The 21,734-nt window shown below is 38.1% G+C and overlaps 1 protein-coding gene across 1 annotated transcript in view; it reads left to right on the top strand.

The window, feature by feature from the left end:
- The window catches only part of LOC126278953 (xanthine dehydrogenase), a 224,379-nt gene that overhangs the window by 113,768 nt on the left and 88,877 nt on the right, over window positions 1-21,734 (top strand). Inside the window, exons 2-4 of the mRNA XM_049979232.1 lie at window positions 7,509-7,566; window positions 9,441-9,537; window positions 13,237-13,472. Of these exons, the coding sequence (XP_049835189.1) occupies window positions 7,509-7,566; window positions 9,441-9,537; window positions 13,237-13,472 (391 nt within the window). The remainder of the gene's footprint in view (window positions 1-7,508; window positions 7,567-9,440; window positions 9,538-13,236; window positions 13,473-21,734) is intronic.

Below are 21,734 nucleotides of genomic sequence, written 5' to 3'. Positions count from 1 at the left end.
GTTCCCAGAAAAATGCGATAAGTGCATCCAGAGCGTGGTAAAGCACGTAAAATCTTAGTGACAAAGGGATAAAAGTGAAATCCCACTTTTCGCTACTCCCTGTTGAACAGAAAGAAAACTAGCTACACGATGCCACGAAACAGTTGGCACCAAAGAGATACATGTGCACTTGTATATGAATTCCTCACATATGATCTAACAAAACCACCAAAAAAGGCAAAACTCCCTCGAATGTTACCATGTCACCTCTGTACAACCAGTCTCCAAGGATTAAGCTTCCTAAATACAGGTCTTCTAGACTAGCTTCCATTTATCCCACCTATCCATCAATGATTTTTCGCTCGCTTCTACATGAAGGGCAGCCAAACCAATAACTGGAACTGACCCGCATCAGTCACTTGAACTAGGTGATGAGAAGTTGGATTATGAATATAGACTTTCTTATTCTGTAGCATTATTTTAAATTATCAACAAAATGCAGCATGTCCGTTTAGGATTATACCAATTTTTGATGTTGAATATTGTCTACATAACGTTCTTATAGTACACGAGAAGAGGGAAGTGAACCAGGTGGTGCAAAATATTTTAAATAATGGAATTATGCGTTAAACAGTATTCTTTTTTGTTTGTCAGTGCTCTACCCTTCAGCCACTTCACGTAGCCTCACAACCTGACTCAGTATTTCAACAAATCATTGGCTACTTCTAAGAACTGAGGCAGAGAAACTGAATGACACATACTCGGGAGAAACAAAGGCCCGTTACTGTCCGGCCGTCCTGAGTTAGGTTTTCCTAAATCAGTTCAGACGAATGCTGAGATGGTTCCTTCAACAATCCCACAATCATGTATTTTAACAATTGAGCCAGCGCCCCGCGTTCAGGGTTGTGCTGATATCTATGGGATAAAGAGGAGCCACCAGCAAACGTTTAGTAGGTCTATAAAGGGTCCGTGGATGGTTAAACTGAAGAGTAGAGTCAGTGAAAGGCAGGTTCCACGTTCGGGTCTTGGTTTAATTAGACATGTGCTAGACAATAACGCAACTGTCTAACGAGTGAATATTAACGCCTAATGACAGCGTCTACACAACATATCAGAATTCCTTATTTATCGGAACGAAATGAACATATTCATTTTTGTGAAAAAATAATAAAATGACGTGTCAGAAAGCAGTTAATTCGAAGCACTTCATGCGTGTGACCGAAAGATGGCGATTATTCTCTTGAGCAGTTGGAAGTTAACAGAAGCAATACAGTAATGATACGTGAATGAACACGTCCGGCCTAGCAAAACTACAGTGTTAGATGCACTTAGAAAAGACTAGCATCTCGTAGCACAAAAACTTAATTTTTCTCACATAGCTGATGAAATTGAAACCAGGATAGTAAAATGCAAGAACGAGGTGACGATTATGTAATGTTTCGTGGCGTTACTCATTGAGGAATACAGCAGTCTCTCTAGAGGCTTTTATCCAAACATCTAGTACGCGGTAACTCTCCTGTCATTCATACCCATTGTGCATTCCTGTGCTGGCGCTTGTTACTACCTTGGCTCTTCTGGAAGGAAGTAGAGAACTGGTCTTGTTGCGTAATGAACACCAGATTGCATGTTTTTCGGCCTTGGAGTTGCATGGCCACTCTTTGTGAATGGAATTCTGTAGGTAAGCTCCATATACGTGATTTATTTCCGCGAAGGACAGCGATCAAATACCAACCCAGCCGTTCACGTTTTAGTTTTTCTGCGGTTTTCTTACGTCACTTGAGACGAATGGATCGTTCTTCATATTCATACAGCAAACTCAGTTGGAGTACAGGGAAATCACCACGATCGGATGAAAAATGTGGCGTTCTTCCGTTCCTCAAATACCACTGAAAAACCGCAAAGGACTACAAACATTCTGCGGTAGGAAACTACAAGAACACTAATGAACCAACGGATCGTGCGAAATCAATGCCAATATGACAGCTCCTTCCCTCAGAAAATCACTATTTTTGCGTCCTTCTCAAACGTTTCAAACGTCGATGGTAACTTACACTCTGTATCATAGTGTAAAGAAATAAAACTGAGTGTCTCATCCTTTCTGTGGTCAACGGACTATCAGAAGAAGACTCAAAAAGAAGAAAGCAAAGAAAGTAAACTATCAGTTTTTTTTGCAACATTTTCAGGTTGACCCTTGAATGTATCTTTCCTGGAGGGTGGTTCCAACTTGCAACCAGTTAATCCAGGTTATTTCTATTCAGTATTCAGCCTCATACTCCCCCATCGACTGAGGTTGTGAAACACTTACATTTCATTCACATTCTGGGGACACAGCATCCAAATCTCCTATGGCAATACGGGTTTATGTTTTTCATGGTTTCCTACACGTAAGTGCCTTTGAAAGACCATGAAAGATATTCTACCTTGTTCGTGTATTCTCAAGAAACACTGTATTGGTGCATCCGATAACAGCGAAGTGAAGTGACTAACTTGACGGGGTTCATCAGAAAATATTCATTACATTGCAAGTTAAATGTATCTTAATAGTTCGCACTAGTATCACTTCATCTTCATTGATTTCATCCTTACTAATTTTACAGTTAGATCTAGTACTGATAGTGGCCACTTGAAGTGTCTATGTTAGAGTTACTATCTGACAGTGGGAAAAGAGCCAGTGAGGTTCTGGAAGGTATTGGCAGGGATTTGGAGCCATGCCGACTCCATTGCCTGGGCCAGCTGCACTAGATCTCTCGGTTAAGGATCCACGGTGCAAACAGCCTGATCGACGTTGTAGCACAGATTCTCAATTGGGTTTAAATCTGGAGAGTTCAGTGGTCAGGGGAGTACAGTAAACTCATTCTGTTGCTCTTCGAATCCCACACACACACTGAAAGCTGTGCGTCACATGGAATTGTCATGCTCTTATATGCCTTCGCACTGAGGAAAAACAAACTACTTGTAAGGGTAGATATAGTCCCAAGAATAGACGCTTACTAGGGTTGGACCATTGTACATTCCAGAATGCCGAGATCACCCAGAGAATGCCATGAAAATGTTCCTGGGACCATAATGCTCCCTACTCCAGTCTGAAACATTCTGACAATTGTTGAAGGGTGTTTGCTTTTAGTATGACGGAGCATAAAACATGATTCCTCTGAAATGGCCACCTGTCACCTCTTAGTGGTCACCCAGTTGTGCTGGCATGCGGATTCCAGCCTTTGTTGCCGATGAACAGCAGTCACCTGCTGCAGAGTCCCATTTGAAGCAATTTTTGCTGAATTGTCATTGAGGGTACGCTGTTGGTAGCCCCTTGGTTCATCTGGGCAGTCAGCTGCCCAACAGTTGCACGTCTATTCATCTGTAAACATCTCCGCAACTGTCATTCACTCCTGTCATCTATGGCTCGCAGTGCACCACGGTTGCCTTGGTGCTAATTTTGGATAGCAACATTTTGCCATGTCCAGTATACAACAAACCTTGGTGGTAAGTGAACAGATTAGAAACTTAGCCATTTTGGAAATGCTTCCACCCACAGCCCAAAAGCCAATGACCATGCCCTTTTGGATGTCAGATAAATCGCTCCATTGACTGCATTAAGACTATGACTATACCATTCTCAGTGTCCTCCAGACATATTTTATATACCCTCCACTGCTAGTGTTGTCAACTGTGGTGGTTACTGCACGTTAATGTTGAACACAGGCAGTACTCACATTAATGTGACTGGATTATGTGTCAAGGCAGCAACGTGCAGATAAAAGGCAGTTGACGCAAAATGTTTGAGGATACCAAATATTAACAAAGGTTTGAATGTTTGTAATAATGTCTGGTACAGACAACAGTGTCAAAGCATGTCTGAATAAGTATACAAATAAAGGCTATGTTCCAGAAAATAGCTGCTATCTCCTCCCACCTCCATTTCAGCATTAGTGTCACACAGGAAAGTATTTCATTAAAATCACTCTGAATGGAAGTAAAACAAGATATTCACTCTGACATTATGATACGATCATCAAGCATGATAGCTAGTCTCCGCCCAGTACAATAACGTTTATACTGAATGTAGTTAACCAAAGATAAATTTATATTAATTACAGAAAATATGATAAATGCCAAAACAAACTTTCATGACTTTAACTGAATCTTTCATCTATGATTGGCAGGACATTATAGTAAAATTAAAAAGGAAAAAACTTCCTAATGTTATGCAAAATTATATTTATTTGGTCACAAATCAGCTTTCAGCTTTTCATGTCATCTTCAGTTGACAACTGAAAGTCACAAATGCAGATAAACATGATAGTGACTTGTCACACAGAAGACACAAAATGACAGAAAGTTTACATAGGAAGACATTACACTTTTTCTTGCAAAACATTGATTGCATTAACAAAAAAGGGAGTAAACTATGATTTTATGTGGAGGTCATGAGGAATAAGATGAATTTACAGTCTGAATCTGGTATTTGTAATGAAAACTTAATCTAACAAAGGACAAAATGGAAATTGGATCTGATTATTTAATATTAGGCTGGAATTCTGTGTCATGTGTTTGTTGATTTTCAGTAGGGTCATCATTCTGCTTTTTTTTTTTTATTGAATGTAAGACTTCACATTCCACGTCATATGAATGGTTTTCTGCCAAAATATGATCAGCAGAAGTTGAGACTTACTTTCTTAATACCCATCTTCCCTTATGTTTGTATTTAAACCAAAAACCTTTCATATGATGCAGAATATGAAGTTTTACAGTCTGTCAAGATAAGTAGAAAGATGACCCTACAGAAAATCCACAAACATGTGACACAGAACACCGGCCTAGTATTAAATGACCAGACTCAATTTCCTTTTTCCCCTTCGTTAAATTAAGTTTTTGTTACAAATACTAGATTCAAACAGTAAATTCATCTTATTTCTCACAAGTTATTAAATGTATCTCCTCATAAAACCAACTTTTTAGTTAATTTAATTATTTCTAAGTAACAAAAAACATAATGTTTACCTATTAAACACTGTCATTTTTATATCTTCTGTACAAATAATATCTGTGTAAATCATACATCACGTTTATCTATGCTTGAATGTGGCATGAGAAGCTGAAAGCCAGTTTGTGACCAAAATAAATATAATTTACCACAACATTAAGGAATGTTTGCCTTTTTAAACTTAATCTTAATTTATTGTTTGGAGCAACTTCCCAAACAATTCAAACAACTCACACTTCAGATAAGTCTTTAAATAATTCAGATGCAAAAACCTTTCTAATGAGATACTTAGCAACAGTATGCATGAACCTCTTTCTTAGTGCACACAAGCAGAAAGTCAGTTGCTTTTTTGTACTAATAGTGACTAGCAGCTGACTTTAAGCTTGACCCCTGGTTTGAAGATAACAGTGCTCTCCAGCAGAGATGATGTAACTTGGCTGCTCCCCAGGACTAAGGCATATCTCTCATGGTGATCTCTAAGTCCTTGTCTAAATAGCCAAGCAAGTCAATCTGGCATTCATTTCATTTTATTCTCTACGCTCAATCTCAACAAGTAATGAGCTATTACTGTTTTCATTGTGATGAGTATTGGAATAGTGTGGATGTGATTTTAGGACAGTTTTAGAACTTTGTTCTTGGTAGTTGCATATATGTATGCCTGTGGCATAGTCCGCATGAAAGATAATCCTTATCATTAAGAAATTGTGCTGCGTTTTCATCACTCACTTGCAAACTTATTATACCATAAGGCATGAATCTTTTTGACTTAGTTTGAAAAAGAAAAGAAAAGATGAATCCAACATCCTCCAGAAAATAAGTAATCATAATGCCACTCATAACTACAGAAATATTTTCGCCAATCAGGCACTCACTCCTTCATCACTTGAGCCAAATTACATTTTGTAAGATACATGGGTTAGTAATTCTATGTTTGAAGCACTTATTTAAACGTGTCTACATAATTGACTGACACCATATCAGCCTGGTCAAAATATTATTATTTTCCACATCTTGAAGATAAGATTATTATTCTGTTCAGAATCAGTTACATTGTCTCATATTTTTGTCTTACCATTTTATACAATGTAATATAGAATTACAGCTACAAATTTTCAGATGCTTCAGTGTTGTGTTACATGAATGAAATGTATGCACACTATTAAGATCAGCATTTGCTTTTAAAAGTCCATGGAACATTTCATTTAAAAACTCACGGTAATGTAATGTCTGTACACAGAGCATAGTACATACACAAATTATTTAAGTGTGTCTGTGTAAGTGAATGACACCCTACCAGTTGAATCAATTTTTTTTCCAATAAAGGAAGATGAACCTTTTTCTGATTCAATTACATCATCTCCCTTGTATGAGTGTGTCATTTTCTGTCCACTCCTGATACAAAAATGTAAACCATAGACAGAGCAAGAGTTTTTGTCAGCTGCACACTGAAAATACACCACTGATGAAAGCCAGGCAGTTCAGAAACAAAGCAAGTTTGTTGTAGGTGTAGCAAAATAATTATAGACTAAACACTTTATACTGCATGGAACAAGTGCTGACTCTCTTTGCTGGCTGGTTTATATCTAAGGTAGTGGCATAGCACGTGTGACATGCTAATCTTGCAGTTCAAGGGTGGTTGTGGTGACCTTACTGCTAAGTGCTTGCATGAAGCCACTGCTCTCTCAATACCCATAGTAGGTAGGGGTACTAAATATTTGTCCTTGAAAGCAACTTGTCAAATATATCCAAAATTCTGATTCAAACAATATTTCAATAAATTCAGTTCAGACAATATTAAATGCTCTTGCTCCCTGTGAGCATACACTCCTATATCCTGTTTGTGTCATCATCATCATCATTTTCTTTGGGCCTTTGTACCATGTCAGCACGGGGTCGGCCTTGTTACTATAGATTTGGTGATGTTAGTGGCAGAGGGTGGCTGGATGCCCTTCCTGCCACCACCGCCAACCCCTCTGGGATGGAATTAGTGTACCCCAGCTGTCTGCGTCTAGTGTAAGCCATGAAATAGTACGAATGTTTTCAAATGTCTGTGAGTCATGTAACTGAGGTGGGATGTAGGGACCAGTCTAGTGTATTCACCTAGTGAGATGTGGAAAACCACCTAAAAACCACATCTAGGCATGCCAGCACACTGGCCCTCATCGTTAATCTGCCAGGCGGATTCGATCCAAGGCGACCCAAGTCCAGGAAGCAGTGCATTAGTGCCCTCAGCTAACCTGGCAGTTTCTTATATTCTGTTCGTGTAAAAAATAATAACAATATTCTGTTCGTGTAAAAAATAATAACAATTTTCAAGCCATATGATATTCATTATCCAACATATGCTTCTATTCACTAAGGTCTGGAATGATTGTTGATTTATTTTACTCTGCGTCTCCTTACACATTCGTTGCAATTAAGGTTTTTTTAATTACATTTCTTTCTGTGTACTTTGTCTTAACACTTTCTTTGATTTTAAATTCAATATGGCACATGTAGTTTGTAGAGTCTTAAGTACTGAAAATACTCATGTTAACATTTTTTGCAGGTGGTTGATGCAAATGTGGACCCGGAATGGACACTGCTGTATTACCTGCGTAACAAACGTATCCTTTTGCGCAACTTGGTGTCATCACTGTAGTGGCTGCAAAGTGAGTTCCTGATTGATGAAAGGTGGCTGCATTTGGTGCCTGGTCCAGGAAGTCCACCTGGAGTGGTTTAAGCACCGGCCTAAATATAGCTCAGGCATCAGGTACCCTAAGCATTACATTTAGTCACATGGCCCACGGAGGAGGATAGGCCCATGGGAACAATGCCCTCTTTGGCACCTGGGATACTGTCAGGTGATGATGTGGACCATGTTCATTTTGAGTCTGTCTGTGGGAAGGCTTGGCCCTTGCAGTTATATGACTGCTTCCTTTGAATATATTTTTGGGTGTTGGCTGGGTAGGCACAAGGCCTGAGGTAGAACCAAAACAAGAAATCTGACAAGTCCACTAGCTGATCACTGACATGAAACATGGTGTCATCACTTTGGAGGCTCTAAAGTGATTTTCTGATTGGTGGGCTGTGACTGCATTTGGTGCGTCACCCAGGAAGCTCACTCTGAATGGTGTCAGCACTGGTTTAAGCACTACATCCATTCACATGGCCCACGGAGGAGAATAGGTCCATGGGGCCAGTATCCTCTATCAGCACCTGGGATGCTGTCTGGTGACTGTGTGGTCCATGGTCATATTATGTGTCTCTGTGGAAAGGCTGACCCTAACAATTATGTGAGTGCTTCCCTTGGATATATTTTTGGTTGCTGGCTGGATTGGTCCTAGGCATTGCCACAGCAAGAGCCACTTGTATGTACTTTGAATCTTGCCTCTGTCAAGTGTCCTCAATAATATGAAGCACTGGTGTCTATGTTGTCTGGGTATATGCAATTGTATAATCCTCTTCCATGTTTTCTTCTTCCGTAATACTGCAGGCAGTTTGAAGAAGTGAAAGCGTAGCAAACATATGAAAATGTAGCTAAATATTGAAAACTTTGTGTTGTCATCTTCATATCATTTGGTGTAAATATATTGGTTAGGAAATTTTTTTGAGTGAATTTAACAAATTTGAAAATGTTCATGTGTGATAAATGATAGAGGCAACAAGAGTACACCCAGTATCCAAACAAGGGATAGGGGGAGCTGTGCAAGTAATTTTAGTTCTATGGAGGGGGAAGAGATGGAGTTTACAAAGCACAATTTCTTACTCAAAAAGCTCAAAACTGTTGATCCACAGTGATGAAAAGCTCTTAGGTTTTCAGTTAGGTGGTGATGTTGAGAAACTGTGATGTTTTGATCATGCTCAAAACTTGTCAAAGCTTCATGGTAGCATAACTACCAGCTGGGAACATAGGTGCTTTCATCAGTGGTATACACCGAGATAGTCTACAGCCATTGATTCACTTAGTTTAGCAGTTACCAAACATACAATTCCTACCACTTTGTGATAGGTATCTGTTGCAGGTGTGTCTCTTTTATTGAACGCCAATTAAGTACAAATAAATCACACAAAATAATTGATCCTGATTTTCTTGAACACTGACATTTATTAGACTTAAATAAATTCCTCTTTCTGTCACAGGAAACAAAAATACTGTCAGAAATGGGACAGATTAAACATTAATATGGAAATTAACCCAGGGACAAGAGGGATTTGGAGCTCATTTTTCTTTTAGATGGCTTAAACGAGGGCCATTTGTAAGGAATGACTTACAGGACTGTATGTCATGTAAATAAGACTCATTAAATCATGTTATTTTATAGTGTCACTTCTTTGTGCTATAATTGTACTGGTTTTTTTTTTTTTTTTTTTTTTTTTTTTTTTTTTTTTTTTTTTTTTTTTTTTTTGCAAGAAAAGAGTAATCTCAAATATCTTAGCTCTAAAATGCACTTCTATGTCAGTTTACATTTTCCTTCTGTTTTCCTTAACTCTTCAACAGTTCGGCTATGTGGCACAAAGCTTGGTTGTGCCGAAGGTGGCTGTGGAGCATGCACTGTCATGATTTCAAAGTATGATCATAACCTCAACAAAGTAATGTATCCTTTTATAGTGCCAACATAACATGAACAGAGCTAACATGATACAAGGCACTCTGAATAATTTTTTGGATGTTTTTTTCTAAATATAAAGAGTAATTTCAAATGTGGTAACTGATGTCATTCAGTACTATTCTGTGCCACTGAGTGCTACAACTGTTTGTAGTGCAATCTTCCTAGTGGTGTTCCACAAAGATTTGAGAGTAAATTACACCTAGGGTAGATGGTAGCCTCATGTTGCATGCAAAATATCAGTAGGAAATAATATGCATGTAGTATCATAAGTTTTCATCATGGAATTAAAGCAAATTTCATAAAATAGAGCATTCAACCAACACAGTACAATCAATTCTCTGCTATGGAATTATGCATGATTATTGCATGTGAAAGGACATGTGATTCAGTATGCAAGGTATTTATAAGACAACTAGAAGTAATCCACTTACGAAATGGCAGCCATCTGATAACATGTAGAAATAAGTAAAAATGCTAGTTTTAAAACTGTGGGCTCCTTCTTCTGGCAGAAGAAAGAAAAGGAGATCAAGAGAGTAGTAGGATTTACGCAAAAAGTAAAGTCATCCAGGACCCTGGGTGGGTCAGGGTAGACTTATTAGCAGAAAATATCTGAAAACTGGTGAAAAAGATAGTAGGAAAGTCAGTGACGAGTGGAAAAACCTTGTAAATATTCCAAAAAGAAGGAGAAATTAAGTACATGATAAATGGTACAGAGGATGAAAAAATAACTTAAGTGAAATGTAATGACCCCGAGAAGAGACAACAAAAGAAGAGAAAACAACAAGCCTAGAAAATTATGACAAATGTATGCCAGGTAAGACCAAGAATATTTGTAATAAGAGTGAATCTGTAAGGTTCTGAGGAACTGACACGAGGAGAGATAATGTACATAACATAAGTGGTAAAACAGCAAAAAGTCATGAGTATTATGTTGCGCAATGTGTTCTGCAGTGGGCTACTGTGTGTTGTCAGTATATACACTTCATGTACATTCATTATTGTAGACAGCTTTATTGTAGTTTTATGTGTTTATAAAAGGCTGGGCTCAAGGCTGCACTCAAGTTGGTATATGAAAAGTTTACTGGTGACACTTCTTTCGGTGGAATAGATTTTGCCAGTAACAGGGCTGGTTTATGTTATGATAGATAAGTTTAAAATCTTACAGCACAAGTATTAATAGGGAAAAGAATCACAGTGCAAGCAAATGGGTTCAAGAGGAGAATAAGTTATCAAAAACTGCTGGGAAATTAGGAAAAGCAATTCTAGGGAGAAGGAGGGTGGGAAGAATATTTTATAGAGTGGTCTTCATTTAAAAATCATAACCCTGCCGAAGTTTTTTTTATGATTTTCAGAATGTAAAGTAGAAGTACTGCTACTCCAAAGAAATTTCGTGCTCATACATTTAGGAAGACTGATGAAGTCTGCTTACAAAGGGCAAATGTGAACAAGTACCATTTTAATGAAGTGGAACATTAAAAATTCATTTGGTAAGTGTACATGAATAGAGAGCCACAAGGGAATGATCAGGTTTTAGAAAGGCAAGAGGCACCAGAAATGAAATTGCAACAATTAGTTTGTTAAAGGAAAAAAGAACAGAGATTATCTGTAGGATCTGAATGTATGCTTCATGGACTACATCGAAACCTTTGACTGTATAAACGACTAAAACATGCTGGAAGTACTAGAAATTATGGGAATAGGAGAGCACATGATGCAGTTAACGAGAAAGCTATATAAAAGTGAAGAAGCTGTAGTAAACTGTAACAATGATACACAGAAAATTTTGGAATAGAAGGGGGGGGGGGGGGGGGGTCAACAATGCTGTATTAAATATACATTTCTCCTTAACTTACTTGGTGGATAAAAAATGAAATCTGCAGGCCTAACAGTATGAAACGAGTATTAGAATCAAAAGTCAAATAATAAAAAAACTTGATGAAACAATATACACCGATCAGCCAGAAAATTGTGACTATTTACCTAATAGCTGGTATGTCCACCTTTCACTCAGATAACAGTGGTGACACAGCGTGGAATGAAAGCAGTGAGGCCTTGGTAAGTCACTTGAGGGAGCTGTCACCACATCCGCTCATGTAAGTCACTTAAGTCTTGTAAATTCTGGAGAGTGGGAGACGAGTTCTGATGTCATATTCAACCACATCCCAGACGTGTTTGGTCGGGTTCAGATCTGGCAAGCTGGGGGGGCCAGCACATCAGTTGAAACTCACCACTGTGTTCCTCAAACCATTCCATCACACTCTTGGTCTTGTGAGATGTTGCATTATCTAGCTGAAAAATGCCACTGCCATCGGGAAACATGGTCATCCTGAAAAGGTGTTGTGGTCTGCAACCAGTGTACAATACTCCTTGGCTGTCATGGTGCCTTGCATGAGCTCCACTGGACCTGTGAATCCCCATGTGAATGTTCCCCTGTGCATAATGAAGTCGCTGCTAGCTTGTCTCCATTCCACAGTACAGGAGTCAAGCAGCTGTTTCCATGGAAGATGACAAATTTCCACCCTCCCATCAGCATGATGAAGAAGGTATTGGGACTCATCAGACCATGTAACACTCTGTCACTGCACCAATGGCCACTGCTGATGGTGCCCATTTCAGTAGTAGTTGCTGACATCATGGTTTTAACATTGGCACACCCATGAGTCATCGGCTGCAGAGGCCCATTGTTAAAAGTGTACGATGTAATGTGTATTCAGAAACACTCGTTCTCTGCTCAGCATTAAAGTCTGATGTCAGATCTGCCATAGTTCACCACTTGTCCTGTTTTACCAGTCAGCACAGCCTACAAAGTTCAAAATCTGTAACAAGAGGTGGCTGCCTAATCACATGACACCTGGACATGGTTGCACCATGTTTTGAAAAGATTCACTGCAGTACTTCTCAAATATCTGAAAAGTCATGCAATTTCTGAAATGCTCATGCTGAGTCTCCAGTCTATCACATTCTGCCATTGGTCAAACACAGATAGATTACGTGCCTTCCCTGTTCTACACACAGACAGCACATTCACTGATACTAAATGCACTGTGCGTGTGTCTGACTAGCGTTCATTCCTCACCAGTGACACTGCTATCACCTGGATGGCTGGATGGGTATGTATCAATAGTAGGTTGGTGGTCATAATGTTCTGGCTGATCAGTGTATATCTCTGAAACTGAAGAATACATTAAAATATGTTATATTAAAAATGAAAAATCAGGAAGAAAAGAGATCCAGGAGTTGACCAGCTAATCTGTGTGATTTGTAAGTGGCTGTCAATCTTTTCCTTGGTCACAGTTTGACAGTGGCAATTCAGTCATATGGACAGTTGGGATGCATTCATTCTAGTATAGAAGTTGTGCAGTAGTTGCAGCATATGTGGTATAAGTGTATGATATGGCCACTTTTGCAAGTGGCCCTGTCTTATATGGGATGTTGGTCAAGGGCTTGATAGGTACGTTGTGTGGTAATAAAAGAGTTATATGTTTCACCTGGATCATCCCAAGTATCAAGTGACTGGGAGCAGGAGTGCTATCTGGATATTTCATAGAAGAGGTGGAAGAATGCTGCTGTAGACACAGTAAAAAGAATTTTGTTAAGTCATTCCTGCATATAGAATCTTTGTATGCCTAAACACATTTTATTCCCATAGCTTTATTTACAGATAATTCCTTGACTATGAATAAGTCATTTAGCAGCAAATGCCTGCCTAGCACCAGTATGTGCAATGCATGGTCTAGCAGTTACAACAGTGGAAGGCATTGGAAGCACAAAGACTCGTTTACACCCAGTGCAAGAAAGGATTGCAAAAGCACATGGTTCACAGTGTGGCTTCTGTACTCCAGGAATCGTTATGTCAATGTATACATTGCTTCGGAACAAAAGTTGTCCCACGATGGATGACCTTGAAGTAGCATTCCAAGGTATGGTTCAACGACACAAACTCCTTTCCTTCAATACTTTTAAACATAGCTATATTATTTAAGACACAGAATACTGATACAAGATTTTATGTATTTCAGTATTTTGTTCTCAGCATTAATCATAATGGTTGGGGTTAAGAGAAATACAATGTCACTGAAGCAGCTGATTAGTTTCCATCTTCTTAAGTTAACAGATTTAATTTCTAGCACAAACCACCGCAAAATAACTACTTGCTATGACATTATTGTTAGCCTGACATCCACTAACATAATACACATGAAAATGGGGAAGAACACAGTGCCATGTTTCTACAAGTCATGTTAAGTCATTAGTAATGACTAATTCTTTTCCCCAGAACAATATGTTTTAGATGGATAATGGAGACCAGCCTGTATGTTTGTATGGTGAATGCAGAAAATTCTGAATGTGTGTTCTGGTTCACAAGCATCTGACTTCACAGTTTTCTTGAATTACCTCTGTGGGACTTGTTCTCCCACTTACATTAGAATCACATTTCAGCATTCGCACCAATTCCTTTAATAATCAAATCATAATTGCTATTGTAAGCTCATATGTGGCAGGAATGTTTAGCACATGAAAGATCAGTTTCTTTAAAACTCTCTCTGCCAGTTCCTTGACGAGGAGTGCTGTCATAATTCTTTGAATTGTAATAACATTTCACATCTAGTGTGAATCTAATGACAAACAATACCACATAAATAACTTACTGGATCTCTAACAATGGAAAGTCCAGGATGGAATAATAACAATATTATGAAAAGGCTAGAGTGCTGCTACCATATAGAGGAAAAATTGAGTCACAGGCAGGCACAACCACAATACATTTAAGCTTTCAGCCACAAGGTCTCCTTCCAAAGCAGAAGACACACACACATTCACACAAGCACAACTCAGAGACACATGAGCACTCTCTCTGGTCAGACTGCAAGTATTAGAGAAAACTTTACCATGTAATTTTATTCCTTGGTATGCATGTCAGTTTTTTTTTTTTTTTGAGAAAAGTGATCACAGTGATATTCTACTAGTTTGCCATAGTTAATGGCTGATCCTTGCAAATAGTTATAAAACTTTACAGCTGTTGACCATTTCCATTCTGCCATTGGCAACAGACACCTGTGGACCTATATTGTGCTAGCTGGGCACACAATGTAGGCACACCAGTGTGTGTGTGTGTGTGTGTGTGTGTGTGTGTGTGTGTGTGTGTACTCTAGCTCTCAAAGGATTACATATGAAAGCTAGCAAATTTTTCTTCATTCTCTTTTTGTGTGCCTTTGAACAACTCAACGTTTCTGCAATTTGGTATGTTGTCTCCTTTGTTCCTAAATTACTTATGTTCTGGCACAACTTTCCTTATTATAATTGATTTATGTACTGATGAAGAGTAATGTTATTGTGCCTGCAAGAGAGAATGGCAACACCAATCTCTTTTAAATCATATTTAAAAATACCTAAATGAATTACATGTATTTTCAGTGAAGGAACTGCACATGTATGGGACATATTTTGAACTGCTGTTAAAAATGTGCTACATTTTATAATAACCAATTTGAAAGCCATGAGAAACAAAGGGTATCAGTGATGTAGTGATTATTAATACAAAGGGAAGTTTGTATCCATCCAGTTTTTTACTCTACAAGAACGCTTCACATCTGTACATTTGTATTGGAATTGTAATTCATACAAATTAATGGAATTAGATGTGGATTAATTTTCATGGCGCCCATTCTGATATGAGCAACACGAGCAAAGAGATTTTAGGATTATTATTTCGAGATGTTAATGGAGGCACTAAACCCGATCACCACTTGAGCAGGTCTAGGAAATTAACCAATAAAAATCCACAACGTACTGGTATGCTTAATAATTAAACATTGTTTTGAACTATTTGAGACAATTTCTGTAGAAGCTACTTTTTGTTTTATTTATTTATTCCCCCATCATGAGGCATTTACATGTAATTAATGTTGTCACGAATAATTTAAGAACATCTTTTACAGTGGGGATTGACATTCCATAGCAGTACACATTATTTACAAATATATACATGGTCAAATAACAATTGTCTATATGTAAAAGAGTACTTTGCAATAACAGATACATCATACCCTGAATGAGGGTACAATTAGTTTTACCAATCATTTATTAATTTAGATTGTCTTTTGAACAGTTTTATAATTCTTCAAGTGTGTTGAAAGGCTTGTCATTTAGCTATTTTTGTGTTTTACTTTTAAAAACTTTTAGTGAGATATGAAATGTCTGGGAATATGATACACTACTGGCCTTTGAAATTGCTACACCACGAAGATGACGTGCTAAGGACGAGAAATTTAACCGACAGGAAGAAGATGCTGTGATATGCAAATGATTAGCTTTTCAGAGCATTCACACAAGGTTGGCGCTGGTGGCGACACCTACAACGAGCTGACATGACGAAAGTTTCCAACCGATTTTTCATACACAAACAACAGTTGACCAGCATTGCCTGGTGAAATGTTGTTGTGATGCCTTGTGTAAGGAGGAGAAATGCGTACCATCACGTTTCCGACTTTGATAAAGGTCTGATTGTAGCTTATCGTGATTGCGGCTTATCGTATCATGACATTGCTGCTCGCGTTGGTCAAGATCCAATGACTGTTACCAGAATATGGAATTGGAGAGTTCAGGAGGGTAATACGGTACGCCATGCTGGATCCCAACGGCCTCGTATCACTAGCAGTCGAGATGACAGGTATTTTATCCGCTTGGCTGTAATGGCTCGTGCAGCCACATCTCGATCCCTGAGTCAACAGATGGGGACATTTGCAAGACAACACTCATCTGCACAAACAGTTTGACTACGTTTGCAGCAGCATGGATTGTCAGCTTGGAGAGCATGGCTGTGGTTACCCTTGATGCTGCATCACAGACAGGAGCGCCTTCAATGGTGTACTCAATGTCAAACCTGGGTGCACGAATGGCAAAAGTCATTTTTTCAGATGAATTCAAGTTCTGTTTAAAGCATTATGATGGTTGCATCCGTATTTGGCGAAATCGCTGTGAACACACATTGGAAGCATGTATTTGTCATCGCCATACTGGTGTATCACACGGCGTGATGGTATGGGATGCCATTGGTTACATGTCTTGGTCACCTCTTGTTTGCATTGACAGCACTTTGAACAGTGGACATTACATTTCACATGTGTTACGTCCCGTGGCTTTACCCTTCTTTTGATCCCTGCGAAAACCTACATTTCAGCAGGATAATGCACGACCACATGTTGCAGGTCCTGTACAGGCCTTTCTGGATACAGAAAATGTTCGACTGCTGCCCTGGCCAGCACATTCTCCAGATCTCTCACCAACTGAAAATGTCTGGTCAATGGTGGCCGAGCAACTGGCTCGTTACAATACGCCAGTCACTACTCTTGATGAACTGTGGTGTCGTGTTGAAGCTGCATGGGCAGCTGCACCTGTACATGCCATCCAAGCTCTTTTTGACTCAATGCCCAGGTGTATCAAGGCCGTTACTACGGCCAGAGGTGGTTGCTCTGGGTACTGATTTCTCAGGATCTATACACCCAAATTGCATGAAAATGTAATCACATGTCAGTTCTAGCATAATATATTTGTCCAATGATTTCCCGTTTATCATCTGCATCTCTTCTTGGTGTAGCAATTTTAATGGCCTGTAGTGTATATTGAAAAATTTACACCCAGAGATTAACAATTACAGTGTATTTTCTTAATTTTAGTTGTAGATACATCTATCTTGAATGCTTGATGAGTAATATGTTGGTGTACAGACTGTTCAGATACAAAAGTCAATGGCACTGTGCTATTGCACAACAGTTAAATCACAAGAAAGACTGCATCACATTGTTCAGTGTGGTACAATCATAATTTCATCAGTTGTTGGAGTAGTGGGATGTAATTTTATGGAGTAATGAGTCCTGGTGCATGAGGTGCCACTCAGCCAGACTATAAACTATGAAGAGATCATGAACATTCTGCTAGAGTTTTATCAGATTACAGGGTAGTTTCAGCTTCGGATTTTTTCTGTGTATTACAGTCCTTTTAATGTCTTTAACTGGGCAACAATGATTACAATGTCTCAAAATTGTTTCTTGGAATTCATCCCATTTATTTTTTGAGCCTTTTACATTATCAACACTGCTCCAGTATTCCTGGGCTAGTTTATGTTTGAGGTAGTTTGTATTATGAAAATTCAGAATTTGTTTCTGATCAATCACATTTGTTGTATCTGCAGCATTTACACCCATGTACTCCTAAAACCATGATAAAACACTTTTGAAATGAGCTCCTTCCTTTTCTAAACCTGGTGACAATTATTCACAATGATGCATGGAAAAAAAGGACCTAATTGCATCTTCAGTTTTCCAGGAAAAAAGGAAGGGAAACAAGATTAGTGTCTGAAACTTCCTGGCAGATTAAAACTGTGTGCCAGACCGATACTACGACTCAGGACCTTTGCCTTCCTCGGGCAAGTGCTCTACCAACAGAGCTACCCAAGCATGACTCATGACCCTTCCTCCGCGCCACTTTCCATTTTTAATGAGACATAACGTCTGAGAAAGGAAAGAAATAATAATAATAAAGGGTTACCAGAAATGTAGGGCATTCAATTCTGCTCAACTGAGTACAAAAACTTTGCTATTTGCCTATTTGCAAACATTTTTTTGCAGAAAAGTTATGTCAAACATTAATTTGTTACACTTTTTGTTACACTTGTTTCACTGCATGTAGCATCTGAGAACTGGCCAATTTGACCAAAACTTTATTGAAGAAAAGTTGTATAACATCAAACTGTGCCTTCAGAGAATCAAAGAAATTGACAAGAAACCTAGATGGTAAGTAAATATTACAATTATTTCAACTATATGTAAATCATATGGTTAATGACCAACATCTGCTTTCTACTTTCCATTCAGTGGAGTTTTCAGTTTTCAATTTTTTATTTCTGTTACTGGTATGTAATCCCTAATCAAAGCATTATTAAGATAACAGTTCTGAAAACTATGAAATTAGCAAACAATAATATCCAAAGAGCAAAAAAATTTGTGCACAGGCATTAGAGCAATGAAATACAACAGGTTTGTTATTGTTATATTAGTAATAAAGAAACTAAATTTGATTGATAATAAATTGAGTTACACATGATTATATAAAACTGTGTTATGAAATACAGTAAAACAAAAATTATGAAGCCTGCCAGCCCCATTGCAGTGGATCCAGTAGGTCATTTTTCCAAGTTTGCACCTGCAAATATGTCCTCAGGCAATTTTTTCAAGAAGCCGCTTCTGTAGGAGGCAAAGAGGTGAGACTGAATGAAGTCATTGATGCATATTTGTCAAAGAATTGATAGTGAAACCCAATTAATTGCTTTCTTTCACCTTCACAGTTCTGGGCTGCCATGAACTTCTCTCCAACCTCATCAATCTCATCAGTAATAGCATCTGAGTTGCTGAATATCTCTGCTGCTTTCTGTAGGTTGTTTTTTGTCTCCTGTGCCTTGGGGAATTTCAATTTTCCTTTGCTACAAAATGAATAAGTTGTGTCACAGCCATTGAAGGCATGTAAGAACAGAATGTTGTCTGTCAGTACTTGAGACACCTTAAAATTTAGGGGCTGTAGACTATGTCACATTGTCTGTTTTTGCCTAATTCAGCAAAAAGATATTGGGGGACAATGGAACTGAAGCAGTCAGAATCACATAAAGGTTTTTGCCCTCCCCAGTGACAAAAATACAGTCAGAGTGCTAAGCAACATCAAGAGCAGTAGCCACAATTAGCATATCAGCATCCTCAGCAGCTCACTTATTACTGAAGTTCTCACCCTCAAGTTGTGCAGTCAGTAAAGAACAGATGTGTTATTTATTTTATTTATTTGACAGAAACAAATTTTTTGCCAGAGATACTGAAGTTGTTTCATTGAATGTTATAGTTGGTGCAGTTCCTTTGGTGACTCTGCACAGCTGCTCGGCTAATTTGTGCTCCTGTTAGTTGTAACATCAGGGTATACTTCAAACACAATTGTGACCTTTCTGCCATATCAACACTTAATGTAATCTACACAGTTTGTAATTATGTGAGAAAATAGTTATTTTGCGTCCCATGACACTCCATGCAATAGAAATCCTCCAGTGAACTCTGCTTTTTCAAAGTCAGTTGGGTCACTTAAGGCATTAAACAACTTGTAAAACACAGATTTTTATGTTTTCCACAGACCAACACTGTCAAACATAGATAGAGAATATGGCGCCAGCTGGTATTCAAAAACATGCTGAAACTCTTTAAGTTTTGTAGAACGCTATGGCCTGAAAAATTGTTTCAGCACTGATAGGACTGACCTTGTCATGCACTGTCATTTTAGATATCATACACTTTAGAGGTGGGATTCAATTTATTGTCTAAAGTTTGATGCTGTCAGAGTTGCCACAAATACTCTATGAAATGCTTAAATTACTGACCTCATCAGCTTTGTGGCAACTGATCTTTTCATCACCTACAACTCCAATGCTAATGGACATGCTCATGCCACAGGGAAATGTGTTGGGACCCTTGCTGTTCATGTTGTATATTAATGACCTTTCAGACAATATTAATAATAAAATCAGACTTTTTGCAGATTTTGCAGATATCTATAATGAAGTACTGTGAAAGTAGCTGCATAAATATTCAGTCAATTCTTGATAAGATTTCAACATGGTGCAGAGGTTGGCAACTTGCCCTAAACATTCAGAAATGTAAAATTTTGCACTTATGAAATGAAAAAAATGTAATATCCTATGACTATAATATCCATGAGTGACTGTTGGAGTCGGTCAGTTCCTACAAATACCTGGGTGCACCACTTTGTATGATGTGAAATGGAATGATCACATTGGTACCATCATGGATAAATCAGGTGGTAGATTTTGGTTTATTGGTGGAACACAAGGGAAGTGCAATTAACCTTCAAAGGAGATTGCATACATACCAGATAGGACTTACAGGCAAAACTGAATGTATGTAGAGAAGGGCAGAACAAATAATCATAGGTTTGTTTAATCAGTGGAAGAGTGTCACAGAAATACTGAAGGAACTGAACTGGAAGACTCTTAAAGATAGATGTAAACTATCCTGGGAAAGTCTATTAACAAAGTTTCAAGAGCTGGCTTTAAATAATGACTCCAGGAATATACTAAAACTTCCTACGTATTGCTCACATAGGGATAGTAAGGATAAGATTAGAATAATTACTGCATGCATAGAGGCATTCAAACAATCATTCTTTCCACACTTGATATGTGAATGTAACAGGAAGAAACCCTAATAACTGGTGCAATGGGGTGTACCATCTGCCATGCACCTCATGGTGGTTTGCAGAGTATAGATGTAGATGTAGACATTACATGCTCATGAACAAGAAAAGCACCATGTGACAAAGAAAACCAGTATTTTTGGCATCTGCTTCACTCTTCATTTCTTTGTATTCTTGCATGTTGCTCAGTAGTTACAAATGAAGCACCACTAAATGCTGAAATTGGTCAATGATGTCAACTGCTGTAGGTGCCGGAGCAATCCATCTGGCCAGAGTGCTATCTGCTAATCCTCTACTATGTGTTAAATCAACACTACTCTTCATTTTACATATTAAAGTTTGTTCAGTTGACATGTCAGACCAAATTCCAGCCCAAAATTTTTCTGACCTTCGAACTGTAAACCATTCCTTAGTTATGAGAAATTCATATTTTTGTTGAGCAGGTTTCATTTCAAATTAAATCATGTCTTTCATTGTATAACTCTGACTCACTTTTATATAACAACATTTAACTCGATTTATTGTTAACTGAATTAAGTTTCTTTATTCCTAATACAACAATAATAAACTTTTCATATTTTTCACTAATACTCTTGTAAATTTTTTTTTCTGTCCTTTATGTAATAGCATTTTGCTTTTCCTTGTTTCAGAACCATTATCTCAATAATGCATTGGCTGGAGATTCATAGCAATAATAAAATAAAAAAGTGGGTATTGAAAACTTCACTGAATGGAAAGTAGAAAGCTGATGGTGGTCGTTAACCATATGATTTGCACAGAATTAAAATAATGGCATTTTTCACTTATCACCTTGGTTTCTTGTCAGTTTCTTTGACATTTTAAAAACACAATTAGATACTTTACATCTTTTCTCTTACAAAATTTTGTAACAAACTGCCAAATGATGAAACGAGTGTTTTTCAAGCAGTGTGAAACAT

This window comes from Schistocerca gregaria, chromosome 6, assembly GCF_023897955.1.
Source record: "Schistocerca gregaria isolate iqSchGreg1 chromosome 6, iqSchGreg1.2, whole genome shotgun sequence".
Classification (NCBI taxonomy): domain Eukaryota; kingdom Metazoa; phylum Arthropoda; class Insecta; order Orthoptera; family Acrididae; genus Schistocerca; species Schistocerca gregaria.
This window is presented reverse-complemented; position numbering and strand designations above follow the sequence as displayed.